Source organism: Mus pahari, chromosome 19 (assembly GCF_900095145.1).
Source record: "Mus pahari chromosome 19, PAHARI_EIJ_v1.1, whole genome shotgun sequence".
Taxonomy (NCBI): domain Eukaryota; kingdom Metazoa; phylum Chordata; class Mammalia; order Rodentia; family Muridae; genus Mus; species Mus pahari.
In genome coordinates, this window is record NC_034608.1 from 70,137,563 (window position 1) to 70,156,915 (window position 19,353).

A 19,353-nucleotide genomic window follows, 5' to 3' on the forward strand; every position below is an offset into this window, starting at 1 on the left:
GGGGGGGGGAGCTGAGGAGGTTGCAACCCCATGCAAAGAACAAAGACTATTAAGGAAGGCAAGCTGCGATCTGGAGACTACCCCTAAGGATTCGTTGCTCTTTGTGGGCGAGAGGGTGGGTGGAGTTTTGTCTTGATTGATAGACAGGCTTGGGCACTGTAAGCCTTTGCTAAATGCCCTTGTACCCATAATGCATACATCCTCAATTATGTACAGGCATGAGAAGGAAAATATGAGATTTTTCCCTTAAATGTTTCTCAAAGGATACAGTTTGCCTCATTATACACGAGGTCTAAGCCAGTCCAGGATAGAACAGTGGTGCATTGCCCCTTGATTCTGGATACGCTCTAGCATGTATTTGAGCGTAAAGGGACAGGGGACTGCGCTAACGATTGCTAGGGTACTGTGGGTGAGCGGAACTATAAGCCTTTATTTAAAGACCAGTCGTGGATGCAGTTTAACGGAGGTGGGGCTCCAGGTTGCTAAGCGCTTTGCTGGCAAAGGAGTAGGGGTGGAGCTTAAGCTGCTTTGCAGAGGTTGCTAAACTACCTCTGTTCTCACCTGCCTCACCAACCTTCATTATCCCTGGGCCTCGGTTACTTTTACATTTTACACAAAGTGTGCTTTGATTGTGTGTGTGTGTGTGTGTGTGTGTGTGTGTGTGTGTGTGTGTGTGTGTGTAGGTTAGATACCTAAATCCCACAAGGGCAAAAATCCACCCCAAGGCGCTGTTGCTCTGTCTCTACCCAGCAAGCAGCACTCAGTAACCATTCACTGACTGAATTAATCTCAATCCAGCTCTGAGGTACCACGCTGCTGACAGAGTCCCCTATCCCATAATATACGGCTAGTAATTTGAACAACGAAATTAGGAATTTTGTTAGGCTTCTAATTTCAACTGTGATTTCAAGTCTGAGCTGGCTGCTTTTTCTCAAAGGATCCTGAAATTGATTGGCTAAGTAATGACAATTTCTTGTGTGTGTGAGACAAATGAACTGATAGAGCCACAAAGTCCAAGTGTTGTTTTATGAAACTGTAATGCAGTAGGAGTGGTCGTGGGAGTGGGAAAGTACTGAAGGAGTCCTTCTGTCCCTCTCAGGACTCACGGAGACTTCTGGGTCTCCTTTTCTGGATGGAACATGACTACCTCAGGAGGACAGGAAACACAGGACCTGCCCATGGAAGATCCCTTCCTCTCACCCTTACTTCCTCCCTTCCCCTTTCAGCCATTACACATTAAATATAAAATGTTAAAACTATGGATATCAAGAGGAAAAAAATCATTCTTAAAAAATATTCTTTAATCTTTTTTTTTACAATCCAGTCATTATCTTCCTCCTGGTCCACCCTCCAACAGTTCCTCATCCCATTCCTCCTCCCCCATCTCCAAGAGGATGTCCCTCACCCCACCCCACCAGACCTCCCCACTCCCTGGGGCCTCAAGTTTCTCAAAGGTTAGGTGCATCTTCTCTGAGGGCAGACCTCTCTGCTCTTTATGTGTTGGGGGCCTCTTATCAGCTGGAGTGTGCTGCCTGGTTGGTGACTCAGTGTCTAAAAGATCTTGGGTCCAGTTTAGTTGAGACTGCTGGTCTTCCTATGGGGTCTGCTCTCCTCAGCTTCTTCCAGCTTTTCCCTAATTCAACCGCAGGGGTCACCAGCTTATGTTCATTGGATAGATATAAGTATCTGCACCTGACTCTTTCAGCTGCTTATTGGATCTCTTGGAGGGTCGTTCTGCTAAGCTCCTGTCTATAAGCACACCATAGCATCAGTAACAGTGTCAGGCTTTGGAGCCTCCCAATTTCGTAAACATTTAATTTCATGATTATTAGCAAGTATAAAAATCCAGAGATCTGTATAATACCATTCTTAAAAGTTAAATGGCATCAAGCACTTGAGGTGGATGGAAGGAACTTCATCTCTTTAGGACCCTGGTCGTCTGATTAGTTTTAATAAGACATCTCATGCTGTGATGGATCTCCTACACAGTTGCCACATTCTGGATACTAGCTATGGCCTTGCTACACTACAGGGTCTGGCATTTTCCTAGTTTGGCTGACAGCAGCGACAGTGCCAAAGAGCTTTTGAGTTCTGTGCACTCAAAAAAAGGCAATGGTTTAAAACCCCTCACCTCATATGTTCTGAGAAACAGTAAAATGTATAAGCCTTCTCCAAAATAGCACCAACCCTCTATTGAGGGTTGGTCTGGTGCTGGTGTATTCATACACTAAATTCTGTACCCCGAGAGATCTGGTTGCCCCAAGGCAAGCAAATTCCATGTATACCAGGCCTTTCAGGTGCAAGCTCCAATTTAAAACCATTGATGAAGTAAAAATGGCTACAACCAATAATGGGGAGACTACAGAGAGGTGCAGTTTGGGCTACTGGGCTGGGGGTTCCTAGGTAGGGACTACAGGGCAGAGGAGGAGAATACTTAACAGAGAACAAGAGAACGGGAGGTCTCCCTTAGTCATGATGGACCAGCAGCACATGAGATGCCTCCCCAGGACACCAGACTGTTGGAGCAGAAATCAGCCAGGAAGATTCACACAGCAAGTATTTGGTTGTACAACCAGTCTAGCATTAGAGAATTAGATTAGGGGTAATCCCCTCTGTAATTGAGCAGAGCCTAATAAATAAATTATAGTTCGTGTCACATTCATTTGAAGCTAGACAGGGATAAACATAAGTTACAACCCCCTTTGCCCTTCCTTGTGATCCAAATCAAACTGAACATCTGTAGGTCCCCTCTTCGTGGTTTCCTTGCTGGCCTGCCTCTGCAGATAACACCCTTCCTTCCTCTTAGACATGATGCAGTAGACCTGAACGTCCTCTTCGTCATCACAACCAGGATAAAAGCATCTTCAGTTCATGGTGCTTTTTGTTATTCACACCAACTTATAGTCAGTTTTCTTATTTGCTGTTTATCTCTGGTCCTTCTTATGCCAGATGCCTAAAATGAGGATAAATTTTCCCATCTTTCATTACTGACCTTCATAATTGAACTAAGAAAGTTCTCACCACGCTTTTCTTAAACATTAAATGCACGATCCAGAGACTGTTTCCTATTTCAATTAAGACACTAGAGCAAGAATCATTGCTTCACATAATAATTTGCTCAAAATTTGCAAACTAAAACATGTGCTTCACCAACTGACTTTGGAATCTGTACCGTGTTCAGTTTGGTTCCACATGCCCCGTACTTCACGGAGATAATCACTCAGCTGTGCGCCAGCAGCACTGGGAGGTGTTTTGCACAAATCCCCCACAACAGTTATGAAAGAAAAGCCTGGACAACCTCATGTGCCTGAGGGAAAGGGCAGCAACGCTGGGAATGAGAGTTTGGAGTCTGGTGCCAAGTCCAGAAGTTGGACATTGTTTTTTCCAACTATTTGCGAACTTTTAATAACTACTGGCTTTACTAACTATTCTGGGGGCTATGAGCAAGCCCCTCATTCATCTCTACTTCATCATTTTCCTCTTTAAAATAGGAATGATAATAGTATTTACTGTGGAGCCAGGGAAGTGTTAGTGATCCCAAAAGACAGACAGGAGCCTATCCGGATCCGATGCAACTCACAGCGGAATCTTTATTTGAGCTAGCTTGGGCCAGACCCCTTAGCTCACTACTGTCACACAGGATGGATTTTGGTGGCAAGGAGATCTGAACACCTATCGGGGCAAGGCTTTATAGAAAGCAGCAAGCAGAGGCGAGTGTGCAAGCATCTAATTAGAGAGCTACCATAGCCTTAGCATAATTGGCTGGTGTGGGAGTCAAACCATAAACGTAACTTCTGCTCCCCTCTGTCCTGGTGGTCGTTAGGCAGGGGGCAGGCTTGTAGCCTGGGGGTGTAGATTTCTTGGGGGAATAACCTGGAGACCCTGGTATTGCTGGGGGTGTAACCTAGAGATGCTGACCTTGTTAGGGGTTAGCCTTGAGCCTGGAGCTAGGCTCAGGTTTTGTTGGGGAGTGACTTAGAAACTAATGCTAGGTACTGGCCTGTTGGTGTGCTTGAGTTCTCTAAATCTAATGTCAGTAAATTAACAGAAAATTGGCAAGAGTTACCAGTTATCAAAGGGAAAAATGCATGGAAATAAATCTAATGTTTTAGTCATAAAGGACAATGTAAATGGTATCAATGTAAGATAGCACTGGACACTTGCCGACTTGGCCAAAACTAAGGTCTGCAAACACCAAGTGGAAGCAATGCATAATTGAAGAATTTACACATGAAAAGTTTCGGGATACAAAGTACAGTCCACTGGCCTTGATTCCCTGAGATTTCTCATCTTCGGTGTATTCAGAAAGCACTGTTCCTCAGTCAGGAGGAGCCGGGACTCTAAGTGGAGGCAGGCTGTATTTAAGCATCCTTTTAAAGTGACTTTCAGGTCATGTCCAAGGTGGAGGTGCACTTCCTATCTCTTCATGATTACTCCTCATAGAACAAAGGCACACCTCACCCAGAATCTTACTATGGCATGAAGCCTTGACAGCGGAGATAATCTGACGATGGCCTTAGCAAGTGTTCCAAAAACTACCCTGTGCACTTCTCTACACTTGTCTCACCAAGACTTAAATCCTGTAGCCATGGAAATCTCCAGGAGGCTGGTTTCATTAGCGGTGCACTTCTGCAGGCTGTGGGCATAATGCACTTGAGAGTGATCTGTTTGGTGCCAAACTCCCAAGTGGGAATGGGCGTCTTTGACTCTTTCGTCTGCTCATGAGACTCTGCCTTGTCCAATCTTGATAGGAGGGCTTTCATCTTGTTTTACTGTGTCTTGCTTTATCCCGTCTGTCTGTTTCTCTCGAAGACCTGCACTTTTCTAAAGAGAAAATGGCAGGAGACTGGAGCTGGAAGAGAGGGGAGATGGGAGTGGGGGTTATGAGGAGTGAGGGGAGGGGACATTGTAATCAGGATGTACTGTATGAGAGGAGTATCTATTTTCAATAAAAATGAAATAAAAAATAAAAAGGGATCCAAGAATAAAGAGTACTGCTTTCATCTGCTTTTAGGCTTGTACTGATGTGGCTCTGCCTATGCTCAGATATAAATATTCTGATGTTCTTTCTGACTCCTCCTAAGTCTTTATGAGAATTCCACAATATTTGCCCAGGTCTACCAGTGATGGATGAGAATGTCTAATTCGGAGAATAATTCATAGGCTTGTGGTAAGTCTTGTTCTTAACTATATGGTCTAATACTGCTGTTATAGGTAATGATACTCTCTCTCTCTCTCTCTCTCTCTCTCTCTCTCTCTCTCTCTGTATATATATATAATTTATTTGTTCCCTCTTAGGAAAGGAAATACTTGAAACTTTGGAGATAAAAATTTAAAGACAACAGTGTCAGCATGTATATGTATAGTATATGTGTACACACACTTACATTCATGTTTTTCAAGAAGTTCACACTATCACAAAAAGATGTCAAAATAGCATTCTCTTAGTATTTATCACAGAATAAAAGTTTGCTAAAGAGAAAAATATAATAAACATGTTACCCATTGTGGAAGAACTTATTAGAAAATGTTTCTAAGTTCCAGATCATTATGGTGCTTAAAATGCACTTGGATACATTTGAATACATTTGTTAAAATTAATGCCAAGAGTAATACTAGTGTGTACTTTAAAATGCTAACATGTATGTCCCAAAATGCCTTTAATTATTTTAACAAAACACGGAGTTTTCAATGTTTAATAATCTTAAAGGTATTTCTCAAAACACTTACATATAGACAAAACCACCCAGAATCCCTTTCCTAACAGAAGCAAACACTGGCATCCATTCACTGACACCAGCATGCTCAGTCAATGCCCATCAGTAGGACAGGCCTACGCATGGCTACTTGCAGGCCATGTTGATTCAAGGCTTTCCCCCGGTCCTTGTGTATGGAGGGGGAACTGAGTTCCTTGTCTAAAACCAGGAAATTGCGTGGGAAGGCCAGTGATCGTCTGAGGCCAGGACCTTGGGGGAGCTGTGGCTTTATCCCGAGGATTTTTACCACCCTAGGGCACTATGGTTATGTCTCAAGATTGCTGTATGCTCAGTCTGTGGGTCACTTTAGATGATAACCTGAGTCCTTTGTGTGCAACATGGCTGGATTAGCTTCCCGCTGACTTCAACCCACTGTATGTTAGGTTTCTACTGAAACCTTGAAAACTGTACATAAGATGTTGTTATTTCTTAATAAATGTGTTTGGCATAAGATATAGCTTGTGCAAGACCCCAGATTTCCCGTCTCCTCATCAGCTCCCCCATTAGAACCCCACCACTGAGGAGTGATCTGTGGTCCATCCTGGTCAGCTTCCTACTGATGGATGGCCAGGGGTGATTACTTAGTGCATAGCAACAGTGTAACGAGCTACAGATCAGTGCAAAAGACATAAATCAAGTATTTACATTGAGTATTCAGTCAAAACAGCAAGACCCAGAAATATTTCTATACTAGACATTAACATATCCATAACCAGCTGACCCTAAACTATACCACGAATGTATGATGAATTGATTATATCATTCCCCAAAGAACTATCTATCTCCCCATTTTTATTAGAGGATTACCCAGTTCCATGTAATCCGCAGTGCTCCCCTGTGGAATTAATAACTGTGATGCACTGACTTTTATGTGATATGCTTGGGCCAATAAATGAATAGGAATGATGTCTGTCACATTAGAAGTGCCACAATTTTCCATCAATTTTGTGTACCAAAAGAAACCTTGTTGTTTTCCAACTTGGTCTGTAAAATGACCTGTGGAATTTATCCTACATCAGCCCTCCTTGATGCAAGAAAATATGTACCTGTTTTCACAGACTGAGAGCTTCGCACCAATCAGAATGGCGGGAAAAATGACAAATCAGATGTCACATAGGTGGAAAACTACGTGAAGCTGAAAATTAATGCCCACAAAAGTGAAGGCCGGGAGGGCGAAGAGGTGATTGAGATGATGGGTGTTAGTCCCATGAGGCATGCTAGTTGCCAGTCTCTGCCCCTACTGACCTCATGCCCCCCAGAAAGGGCTAGGCTCAGCCACTTGAGTGACCACACCCTGCCTCTGAGGACCTCCAACCACAAGCCTCAGCCCACAGAACACTGTACCAGAGTCCCCAGCACCTCCGGTCCCTGTAGGCCAAGCCCCACCCTAGAGTTAAAAAGCCCAAGATCAGGTCGTCACAAAATCTAACTGATTCCAGTCCCCACCTTGGGGCAGGGTCTGTTCTGTTTGCACTGTGGACTCCAGGCCTCTGGTCCATCAGCTTCAGGACGAGCCTCCATTCTCTGACCCTCATCCCCACACTGTCATTAATGCTGTCATTACATATGTAAACCGTAGTACCTGGCACTTTCTGTCTCTGTGTCTCTCTCTCTCTGTGTGTGTGTGTGTGTGTGTGTGTGGGCACACATATGTGCATGCTTTCCAAGGTACTAAATTAGCTTACGCAGCCAGTACCTCAGTATCTGTACCTGGTAAGGCGTTTTTCCAGTCTGACCTGTAACTTTTTAGAAAGGAGAGAGAGAGACAGGGCAGTGACAGTCCCCGGGATGACACCCCCATTTACCTTTATTGGATAATCCAACTGAGCTTGAAGAGAAAGCAGGAAAAATCATGCATGTGAGAGAAAACCAAAATAAAAGCAGTATTTACAAAGGGGATAGTATACAGGGTCATCTATGTCTGGGTCACAATAGACACAAGCACTTCCTCGTTTATTGCGCACCTGCCTATCAACTGTAAGGCACTGTGCTGAGTACTGGACAAGACACAAGCACAAACCCGACAGCCTGCCCTCCCAGGACTTCAGTCAAGTTCAGGAGCACACAACCTCTGGGCACATTCTGGGGAGCAGACTGAACGAACCCCCAAAGCCCCACTGCACACTCCTTCCTCAAACCTCAAATGCACTACTTTTTTTTCTTTTTAATTTAGCAGCTTTAAAAAAACGCATTAAATCTGGAAGTTTTTAAAATGCATATTTTTACTCAGAAAAAAACATCTTTATTAGAAAAATGTTGAATGTTTATTGTAGTTAAGAAAATTTTTGCACATATATATTCAGCAATTTTATGAATTATTTTCTTGTGCATTTGTTTAAGTAAACAATTTCCCACATTTCATAAAAACTATGAAAGAACTTTTTCAAACATACATCTTTGAACCATTGGCAGTTGCGCAGTAAGTTACACAGGCTTGTGACTGAGAGCGAGGGAAGCTTTTGAAATAGATGTTTGCTTACAATCAAAGGTCACAGCTCCGAGGTCAAAGTATCAGAAAGCAGACTCTCCACTACCAGGCCCCTGCACCAGCCCCCATCCAAAACTTTAGCTCCTTAAAGTCCAATTCTTCACAGGAATAATTGGCTAGAAAGACCACTGAAGAGCTGTAAAACAATTACCAGCAAAGAAATTCGAACCAGCCTGTTTTCCTATTATATTTTCAACAGTTTCTGAAGCTGTTATTTTCCTTCCAGCATGAGGACACTCAATGCAATGGCCAGGCACAAAGCACACAGTTAAGGCGTCTAGTTAAGACTGAGAGGGATATGCTGAGCCCTACATTTTCAAGTTCATTTCCAACCGCAACCGCGTTACTAACATTCTTGCAATCATCATCTTTTCACAGAATCACCTCTGGGCTCAGCTGCTGAAGTGCTGAGTCTTCTCTAAAACCCTGACACCAGAGATGCTTATCACGCATACGAACTTTGCAAGTTTCAGAATCATCACAAATGGATAAAACCGTGCACGTACACAATGGAGTTCCTGAGAAACAGGGCTAGTGGCATGCTGGAGCAGCCGCATCCCAAGCAGCTCCCTTAGTCTGGTAAAAACAAAGGCCATTTGCCATATTGGGCTTTTCAGATACATAAATGTCAATGCTAGACAGTCTGTGCTCACCCAACAGAGCCACTCCTCACAAAGGTATAGTGAACTGTTAACTGAACTGAGATGCGGCTTTAATGCCCTAGACTTGTCAAGGCTTCCTTAGCTAGGGCACACCCAAATCCTCTAACTTTGACACTTGCAGACTTTACACATCTAGTATCTGATCAATGGATAAAGCCCAATTTTGTAGGTGTAAAATGTAACAGAAGCTCAGATCCTTATGAACTCTTAATCTTTGCATCACTTTTCTGACTTCAGATCACTAAGGTGGTTCCCTGTTCACAATCTGCTGAACAGAAAACATTTCACAGACTTCTATCATAGTAAAGGATCATTTTATAGACAAAGAATCAGACCCTGAAATGTTTAAGGAACGCACTAGTGCCAATCTCAAGGTGCACCTCTGACCTTTCTGCTGCTAAGAAAACCTCATGCACATGCATTTGTAAGAACTGTACCACCACATACAAGAGCTGTTAAAATGAATGTCACTAAACACATGAGGTAAACAGAACAAATACTTATTTATGCTATTGCTAGTAAACAGCCCTTTTAGGTTACTGCAGAATGTGCGTAGTGTCTACTCTTGCATTTAAGAGTAGCCAATATGCAGATGCTAATTCTGAGGGTATTTATCAATGAGGAAAATAAATCTCATGTCAAATATAATTACATATTCAATCATATACAATGTATTTAATCTCTAAATTATTTTACAAACCTATATAGTTATTTTAACATGGGTAAAAATGAATATACACAAAGATATCACTGTGTAAGTTGCTGGGTGCCAGAAAATTACTTTCGTACTCTCTCATTCCCAGAAGGAAAATGAGATTAACGAACTACAATAAAATTGTATGAATGTGACCAATGTGTAAACTGAGGTATAAAAGAAGCCCACTGCCTGCTTTTTAATTTGGGTGCAAGTCAGGAAGTTTCTGGGTTTCAGTTTCTTCACTTGCAAAGAGCTAACATTTGCACTCCCTACCTCATTAGGACCACTCAAGACAGCACTCAACACAGGAGAGAAATCTGTGGGTGGAAAAGCACTGATAACTGTTCTTACTATTCCAACTGTAAAAGTATAGAGCTGAGAAAACTGTAGTGAACCACAGAAGCAAGTTCAGTGGGATGAATTCAATTCGGGAGGTAATCCATGCAAACATTTTTCAACTTTGCATGGCAAAGGTCAAATTTCAAAGAAATACACAAAGAAACACTCTGAACAGACTGAAAGATACACATCTGGCTGGGCTGAAACTTTAAAGTGAGCCTGCTAGATTTTACAGACTCTTCCTCTTCATTTGGAGAAAGCTGCCACTCACCTAAGGAAAGCAAGCATGGTGGGGATTTGTAAAAGAAACGGAATAAAATTCTACCACTCTGCTCGTTTGTAAACCAGACTTTAAAGAACCACATTTATCTAGTTTCCAGTCATCTACACTTAGATTATACACTTAGAGATATAAGAGAGTGCCCACGAGTAAGTCACACTGCCTTGCATGAACACGAAACATACAATTCAGAATTCTTACGACACCTGAATGTCTAACAGCCCTTTATGATCATTTTGTATTCTGTAAGATAATATAAATAAATGTTTCAAGCCTACACAGCTGACAGATTCTTCCTATGCAGGTGCCTCGTTCTTCATACTATTCTCGGGGAGGCTTTTTCTGTCTGTTTACAAAGCTAAGCTTAAGCAGCTCAGAACCTTTCACTTCAACTGCGTCTTCTGATGTGAGTCGTTCTTACATCCAAACAAAAAAGGAAAAAAAAGAAAAAAAAAATCAATGAAGAAACCGGGAAGAGATGAGATGCAATTCAACATGTATAAAAATATGTTTCAAATTCAGAATAATTTAGTAACTCTTGGTTATTTCATATGTATCTGGAAATGGCACAGACACATGTCCCGATCCTGTCACAAGAGGTAGAATTCCAGCATTTGGTACAACGTTCCAGGAGAGTGTCAAAGTGACATTCCTGTTTCCCCTACAAAAAGATGTAATAAGCAAAGGTTAGCAGAACTTATCATTTAAGGAAAATTTCAATCAAGTGCTATTGGGCCATATACTTAATCTATAACTAGCTGTTTCTAATAGACAAAATATAACAATTTTTTATGAAATCCACAGATAGCACTAGAAGACATCAACATGACATTCACAGGTAGCCCAAATGACCAGCGTAAACTCACAACTGCAGCAAAAAAGCTTATATGAATAGAGCACATAAGGAGAAAATGAGACCCATGCTAGGAATCAAAAGGCAATAGTTTGAAATCTAATTTTGCCATTATTTAAAGATGAAAACTGCAGCAGATCAAAATCTATCAAAATCCACATTATTTGCATGTCCAAAGGTGTGATTAGGTCAAATCTTATAAAGCATCAAAGTCAAAATGGTCTGAGATCCTGATCATCAATCTGAAGAGTAAACTGAATATTGGGGGGGAGGGGGGAATAAGTTAAAGAAGCAACACTAGAAACCAGGTCTCAACCCACCACATTGACTCCTCATGCAGGCTCCTGACTGGAGTGCAGAAAGCAGAGCTTTAATGTAACAGTGGCGCCCCTCCCACACGTGAGAAAGCCCCCGTGTCCTTGTATATTCAATAGTAACAACTATTGCACGGGTTAATTTTCTGTCACTATGACACAGGATATAGTGATCTCAGGACAGGGAACTTCAATTGAGGAGCCCCATTAGACTGGAGGGCAGGCAAGCTTACAGGGCATTTATAACTAATGACTGATCTGAGGCACTTGTCCTGCTGTGGGCAGGGCCATCCTTGGACAGGTGGTCTGGGGTGGATATGAAAGCAAGCTGAGGAAGTTAACAGGAGGCATTTCTCCACAGTGTCTGCCTCAGTTCTCACCTTGGCTTTGTTCGCCAGCTGCTTTGTTTCCTGGTGTTTTATCACAATAGAAAGGACTAGAACAGCTGTGGACTTGTATTGTGTTACTGCATTCTGCATCATTAGAGAAATGATTACTATGACCAATGCCAATTTTTCTCTTTCCTCCGTCTTTCTTTTCTTCTTCTCCTTCTCTTAAAAGATTTATTTATATTCATTTATATGAGTACACTGTAGCTGTCTTCAAACACACCAGGAGAGGGCATCTGATCCCATTATAGATGGTTGTGAGCCACCATGTGGTTGCATGACCTCTGGAAGAGCAGTCAGTGCTCTTAACCACTGAGCCATCTCTCCAGCCTTTCTCAGTCTTTCAGTTGAGTTCAAAATACACAATCACTTTTCTCCCAAACTGTTGTACTAACATTTTTATCCCCTTCCCTTCTTAACTGTACTGGAAGTTGAACCAGATCCTGTGCATGCCAGGTCAACGCTACTATTTCCCCAGGAACAATATTTTTTTTTTTCTTTAAAATAAAAACACATTTCATCAGTCTCTTACCAATGTCACTTAAAAATGTTAAAAACAACAAGGAAGCACTCACTTGAGGCCATTTCCATCGTCAAAGAAGAAATACTTTGTCTTCATATCTTTCAAAAGTAGCTTCGGATTATCACCTCTCAAAACGATCTTGTCCCAAAGGACAACTTGGTTCAGAGCCTGTATCAATTGAAAGTAATTAGATAACTTAGCAGGAACATTCTCACTACAAAATCGAAGACTAAGTAAGCAAAGAGTTGAGCTACTGCATGGAAGTGTATTGATGACTCACCAAAGCAATAATTTAATCCCAAACTAGCGTTACCTTACTGGTTTTACTGAGGTAAAGCAGAATTATAAATACAATTTAGTATACCCATCATAAAAGTAACATTGATACTCATAATTTTTGGATACACACTCAATAGTGTTTACATACAGCAGTTATTCTTATTATAAAATTTTATATTTTTAAAATATTTTGATGATTTTTAAAGGCAGAGATCAAACCTCTTATTTTGAAGGGAAGCTTTTCCTGCTGTCTTTAAAATGTTTTGTTGATTTTAAAGTTCATTCACCCTAGTATGCCCGATGTCTAATCAAATATCTACCATAAAATATATGGACCAAAAATTAGTATATGAAGTTGTTTAACATGCTGCCTGCTAAATACTAATAGAGGTTATATAAAATATAGACCCACCTCTAATAACAAATTACCTACTGTCTTAGTTAGGTTTCCATTGCTGTAAAGAAACAAGGCAACTCTTATAGGAAAAACATTTCACTGGGGTTGCCTTCCAGTTTCAGAGGCTTGGCAGCTTGAAGGCAGACACAGTTCTAGAGGAGCTGAGAGTTCTACATCTTAATCTAAAGGCCTCGGGAGGAGACTAGATTCCACACTGGGTGGAGCTTGAGCACAGGAGAGCTCAAAGCCCCACCTCTATAGGGACATTACTTCCTGTAACCAGGCCACACCTACTCCATCAGGGCCACACCTAATAGTGCTACTCCCTATGGCCAAGCATTCAAACACAGGAGGCTGTGGGGGACATACTTATTCAAATTGCCACACCTACCTACAATGATGAAAAAACAGAATTGCTTTTGACAACAACGTAGAAGTGATGTCTTATTTGTGTGTATCTCAGTTTGATACATTAAGGAAGCCACTCCATACTCTTCAGTATTAGCACTATTAGAGAAGCTAAGGCAGTTACGGAATAGCCTGCTGTAGCAGTGCGCACACCTTCCTGGACCCTGAGTGCCAGAGAGCGACAAGGCGTACAGACCTTACACTGCAGGAAAGAAAGCTTCCTTACTACAGCCTTCTCTCTAGTAGCTTGATTTTTTTTTAAAAAACTAAGCTATGAAGGTCAGATATTCTGAATACATAAAAATTTATATTCTTGGGTCAGTGACACAGCTCAGTGGGTGGGGTACAATCTGTGGAATCCTTGAAGAGAAGACTGATTTTCCAACAAGTAAGTTTTTGAAATTACATTCTTTCGTAAGAAAGAATGTTTAAAAGGAAACTATTATATTTAGATAAATACTTACATTATTTTTTGTTGAATACTCTGCTGATAAATAAAGAAATAACTGCTTAACATTCCAATCAAATATATTCTCTAGATGTAAACTAGTTAAGGACTCTAAAAGACTAAACAGCAGCCCACAACTTTCAAACAGACCTTATTCTTCAAACATCCATGGCTACATGAACACTGAAACAAAATAGAACAGGCAGCCCACGAATATACCAAAGCACTAATTAAAAACAAAAATAAAGGATACATATATACTGTAAAATCTAGCCCATTCCAAAGGTGTGTGTGTGTGTGTAGATTACCATCCCCCCTCATCCTGTAAACATAACTAGCTGACTTGTTTATTTAAAAAAGTAAACATAAGAAACTGAAACTTTAATTCTGTCCACTGAGTCCAAAAGAATGAGGACTTAGAATTTCAGAGAAAGAGTTTCAGAAGGGCTCCAAAGCAGAACCAGTCCTCACTATTCAAAGTAGCGACATGCACATGTGCACTGAGCTCAAGGAACTAACCACGTACAGCATTCTATACAAGTTGATGTGGTTACCCGTCATCCAGACCACAATGTCTCAGTGTGGGGGGTTCTGCGGTAGCAGTAAAGAAACACTAACAGGGTCCCACTCATCTTGGAGAGGTACTACTAGAAGGGACTACAATACTAAGCCACACTGAGAAGAGCTAACATGAGAATTTTTATTAAATATTATCTCTAAATTATTAACTTTATATGTACATACATATTGATAGGCTTATTACACTCTAATTTTAAAGTATACCCACTACCAGTTATTGTTCAGAATTGAGACGTCTACAGCAGTTCTTTACAAACGGAAAGGACAATTTCAAATATGAGGAAACATTAAGAAAATCTGAACAAACTATAAGACTGATAGTGTATAAACACAGTAAATAGTTTCTGAACCTCCAATCTGGCCCCTTCCTTTGGAGTTATGGGATTATAGGCATGCCCCACAAGCCAGGTTTATGCAGTGCTGGAGATAGAAATCAGGACTCGTATTTGCATACTAGGCAAGAACTCTACCAAATGAGTTACACTCCCAGTGGCTTAATGTGGTTTTCTAGAATACAAAATACTACTTCCATCTCTGCCTAAGCTCCTTCTTATCTAAGATTTTTAAAAGGGCATGAAAATTTACACACAAAATTTTATGTTTTTCTGATAGCATCTGTATTTTCACAAAAGATACATTTGAAACTAATTCCTACATTATACCTGAATCCAATAATTGGCTTAATTAAAAACTGCAAATAGTTTAAGGATGAACAGCTGGTAAACCTGTCAGACATATGCTTTGGTCAGATGCTTTATACAACAGTCTCCTTAACCAATAATTAATAATATTAATAATAATAATAATAATAATAATAATAATAATAATGATACACTGAATACACTGCCAGGATTATAACCTATGGCCCTAAAGGAGACTTAAGGTTGCCAAGATGTCAATCTGGTGAAGACAGAGACACAAGATAAAGAGACAATAACTCATCCTCGCTGATCAATGAAGCTACATTACGATCCATCTGACCAGACAGGTGATAAAACGCTGACCTAAGTTATCATCAATGGCCCTCAGAACAAACCACTGCAGACAAAATGTCCTTTTAAACAAATGAGGTGTTTGTTTGTTTTCTCTCTGAAGAGATGAGAGATTATTTGAGACTGAAAACAGGCTATTTCTAGGCAGGCTGAGCTCTGGTAAGTTTTTCCTTCTCTAACCAAAATGACTTAAGTGTATCTTTTTTTCCCTACCTTCGAATTGGTGTTTAAATGAAGAATTAAGATATATGCACATAAACCACAGGCTGGGGTGGAGTCAACAGTCACACTCCCTCTTCCCCAATCTCCTACACTTGCATCTCATTTCAAACGAACAGAAAAGGCAATGCCAAGTTTTCTTGAAGGATATCAGCTGTTATATCAAATGTGATGAATCCCAGGTCACTTCTTTCTCTAGGGCCCGTGAAGTCTTCTACATTTTTTCTAGAAGTAAAGATAAAAGCTTTATCACATCCCTCACAGTATCACACTAAACGTACACAACTTGAAACAGGAAGGGCTCATTGTGTGCACAAGTCAAACCTGTTTTACATCGAAATCGTAAACTTAAAGAGTAACCTTTGGTGAGAATAAATATTATAATTCAATACAAGAGAAGGCAGTCAGTGGTTTTCATCTGCCTAACGGGAAGCTCTGAGAGAACACAAGGGAAGAGAAAAAATAAAACTAAAGAGAAAAACGAAAACACAAATGCTTTATGCACCTGTTTATAAAACCACATGCCATATGTCAGAGCCAACATGTACTTTCCACAATTATCTAAAAACCATACAACAATCCTTCCAGTGGCTTTCTTCACTTACAACAAACGTGAACACGCTCGAGATCAAGAAACCTGTTTAAGATCACATCAATGTTTAATATGTTTCAAGTTTGTCTAGGTCACCACTGAAGGTGATGGCAGGGCTGGCATCTAAGCCACGTCTCACCAATAGTATCTAACAAAAATGTGTGTGTGTGTGAGGGGGGGAATCAAAAGCAGCAGCAGTAGTAAGAGGGGACACTTACAAAAAAAAATTCGTAAACCAAGGCTAAAAGAACGGGGCAGATTATAGAAGACCGTACACACAGAGCAGACAGGAATTGAAACCACTGCATGAAAGATAAAAGTGCCAGAAAATGGAGGGAAATGCTATAAATAAAACAGGCAGTACGGGAAAGAACAGTCATTTCGAATTTCTATTTTTAATGTCTCCGAAGACTTATCCAGGTTGCTGGCTAAAGAACGACGTTAAAAATAACAAGAAACTGGGATGTTTAAACCGCCCCTGTGCCTCCTGCACATCCTAACTTCAAGGCAGCTGTTGCAAGGGCTGTGTCCAGAAGGAGGGACAGCCAGACGTCTTCAGGGACTGTCAAAGAGAACCAACTGGGGTTGGACGCGACACCAGAGCCACCCACCAAGGCCGGGGGTCTGGGGAACTGGCTGGGGACCCCACGCGCGCTCGCAGGCGGGGAGGCGCCAGGCGGAAGCGCGGGTGTGGGTGTGCTGTTGTGTTGCTCCCTCATTGGCCCGGGTGGGTGAGGGACGTGCAGAACAGGAAGGACGGGGAGCGCTGACCCAGGCCACCCGGGAGACGATCGCGCAAGGGCTGGGGTCCGAGGGCCCCCCCGGGACGCGCGTCCGCGGGGTGGATGGCCCCGCAGCGAAGCCCTCGGGGACCGCGCACACAGCCCCGGGCGGGGCCGGTCGGCCGGCCGGCCGCACTCACAGCATGATCCGCGAGACGTGCAGCCGCACCGGGACGCTCCGGTCTTTGAAGGCGGTGGTGATGAAGCAGCCGAAGGTGAGCGCCGCCATCACGCTCAGCGAGAAGGCGAACAGGGAGTTCGCGCGCGACAGGACGGTGTTCATCGTGGCGACCTCTTTCCTTCCCGAGCCCCGGCTCCCACACTCGCACTTCAGGCTCCGCTTCCCGCGGCCGACCAGTCCCCGCCCACCCGCGCACCGGGCGCGCACCTTCCGGGAGCGCGCGCCGCCGCCACGCCCAGCCCCGCCCGGCCCCGCCCCCTTTCCGGTCCTCCAACGGGAGCGCGCACGCTCCCACCCCACCCCTCGGGGGTCACACCCACCGCGCGGCCGTGCACGCGCTGGAAGGCGGTGCTTTCAGTCAATCCGCCAATCGGCAAAGAGCACGGGGGTTGGGCTTTGCCACGGGGGGACCCGCCTCCTCCACTGCTCTGTCTTGGTAGGGAAGCAGCGTTTTGCTAGTTCACCTTCAGTTAAGTTTATAGGGACTGAGGCTCCTTAACTGTTCTGTGGTAGTCACTTTCAAAACGCGTGGTCCCAGCTCACCTCGATCAAAGCTGATAAAGTTGGACATTTTTAGACAGGAGGAAAAATGAAGTCAATCAGGCCCCTAAATAGCAGTCAGGGACACCAGTGTTGGTATGCAGCCTTTGCCTAGACAATTAGTCAAATTCCTGCTTTGCTTTCAACAGAGAACAGAACCTCTGCTTAAGTTACGTATTTCATACCACAATTCCAAATATTTCCACTTATCCAAAATAGGTTGTTGTACAACAGCTGCTGTAATCCATGAACGGTGTTAGTGACAAACTGGTATTGATTAAACTCCTCTCAGTCATTACCATGCAATTAATTTTCATTCGGTATACAGGCAGGATCATTTAGAATCGCCTAGCACATATTCTAGGTCTCGAATGGAGAATGTAACAGAATAGACCCTGGCTTAAATGGAATAGAGCCAATAAATGAAATATGTAGTAATTATAGTCAGAGTGGTCTTTAGATGTGTTTAAAACCTTGATTATTCAATCTCCCGGGTAGCCACACTGTATTCAGTGAAGGAAGGTTTTAATAAATAGTTACTGTGCTGCAAGTGAGACAAAAAGTATATTGATCACTTTGTATCCTACTGAGGTTTATAACTGAGTAAAGTTATCAAAATCAAAGCAGCAGCTTAAATTATGAAACAGGTATAAATACTGAGGGATGCTGCATAGTGCTAAAGACAAAATGAGGAGGCCATGTATGTGGTGAGATGGAACAAATCAGCCCACGCACTACCTAGTATTATTACTATAGAGTAACTTAGAGAAAGGATGCCTGTTGTTACAGATGATGAGGGCCAGGATACATGCTATGAAATATACTGAACACTTGGAGGTATATGTAAGACACACCCAATAATCTGTTCCCAGTAGGTAAAGAAGTGCCTGTGACTCAAAAGGCTGAAGTGTACCTGGGAAAATAATGGCCTGTTGGATGCTGTGGAAATATTTCATTTCAATTTGGGGTCTTAACCCCGCCTTTGATCATTCAGTTCCTGGAAAGACACACACAACCTTTATATTTATAGTAATCTTTAAGCAGCATAAAAGCTGGGCAGATATCCAACCTCTGTGGTATTAGAATCTACTTTCCTATCGATAACCCAGAGTTATTACTTACTATGTTTCATGTGGGCTGCTTGTAACTCCAACTAGCCAGCCCACAGGGCCATGACTCCTAACCCTTGTCAACTTTCTCTTCCTCCTTCCCTCTTCTCTCTCCTTGTGCTTCTCCCAACAACACCATTACCCCCTCCCTCAGGGCCCGAGAACCATAAAACCTGCTTATGTCTCTTCTGCCCAGCTATTGGCTGTCAGCATCTTTATTCACCAATGAAATAACTTGGGGGCAAGGTCACACAGCTGTGTGTAGACTCCCTCTTCTCCAGGTCTTGGGGACCCACACTTAGCATTACAAGACAAGCAAATGGCCAAACCTCAACAATTGTAGAAAACCTGTCTGTGGATACTGTTGAGCTGTAAAGAAAAATGAAATCATGAACTTTGCACATAGTGATGCAACTAGAAAACATCATACCGAGGAAGAGGAAGGTAACCCAGACCCTGAAAGAGAAACCTCACGGTTTATTTTGTTTTTCTCATTGGATGCTCCTAGTTCCAAATTTTCCAATGT

At 42.3% G+C, this 19,353-nt stretch overlaps 1 protein-coding gene across 1 annotated transcript; it reads right to left on the minus strand.

Annotated features, from left to right (window-relative positions):
• Positions 1–10,730: 10,730 nt before the first annotated feature.
• Spcs3 (signal peptidase complex subunit 3) lies at positions 10,731–17,386 on the minus strand. The gene is made up of 5 exons (XM_021219514.1): positions 17,138–17,386; positions 15,775–15,848; positions 13,850–13,926; positions 12,354–12,469; positions 10,731–10,883 (listed from the first exon to the last, which is right to left on the minus strand). Exons 1-5 carry the CDS (start codon positions 17,278–17,280, stop codon positions 10,751–10,753), a joined length of 543 nt encoding a protein of 180 aa, XP_021075173.1. The 5' UTR covers positions 17,281–17,386; the 3' UTR covers positions 10,731–10,750.
• Positions 17,387–19,353: the final 1,967 nt, after the last annotated feature.

Coding starts and splice junctions, on each gene's coding strand:
- Spcs3 (XM_021219514.1), bottom strand. CDS start 17,280: ATGAACACCGTCCTGTCGCGCGCGAACTCCCTGTTCGCCTTCTCGCTG. Junction 13,927..15,774: donor CACATTTGATATAACAGCTG/ATATCCTTCAAG, acceptor TAACTAGTTTAC/ATCTAGAGAATATATTTGAT. Junction 12,470..13,849: donor AGTATTCAACAAAAAATAAT/GTAAGTATTTAT, acceptor CAATTGATACAG/GCTCTGAACCAAGTTGTCCT.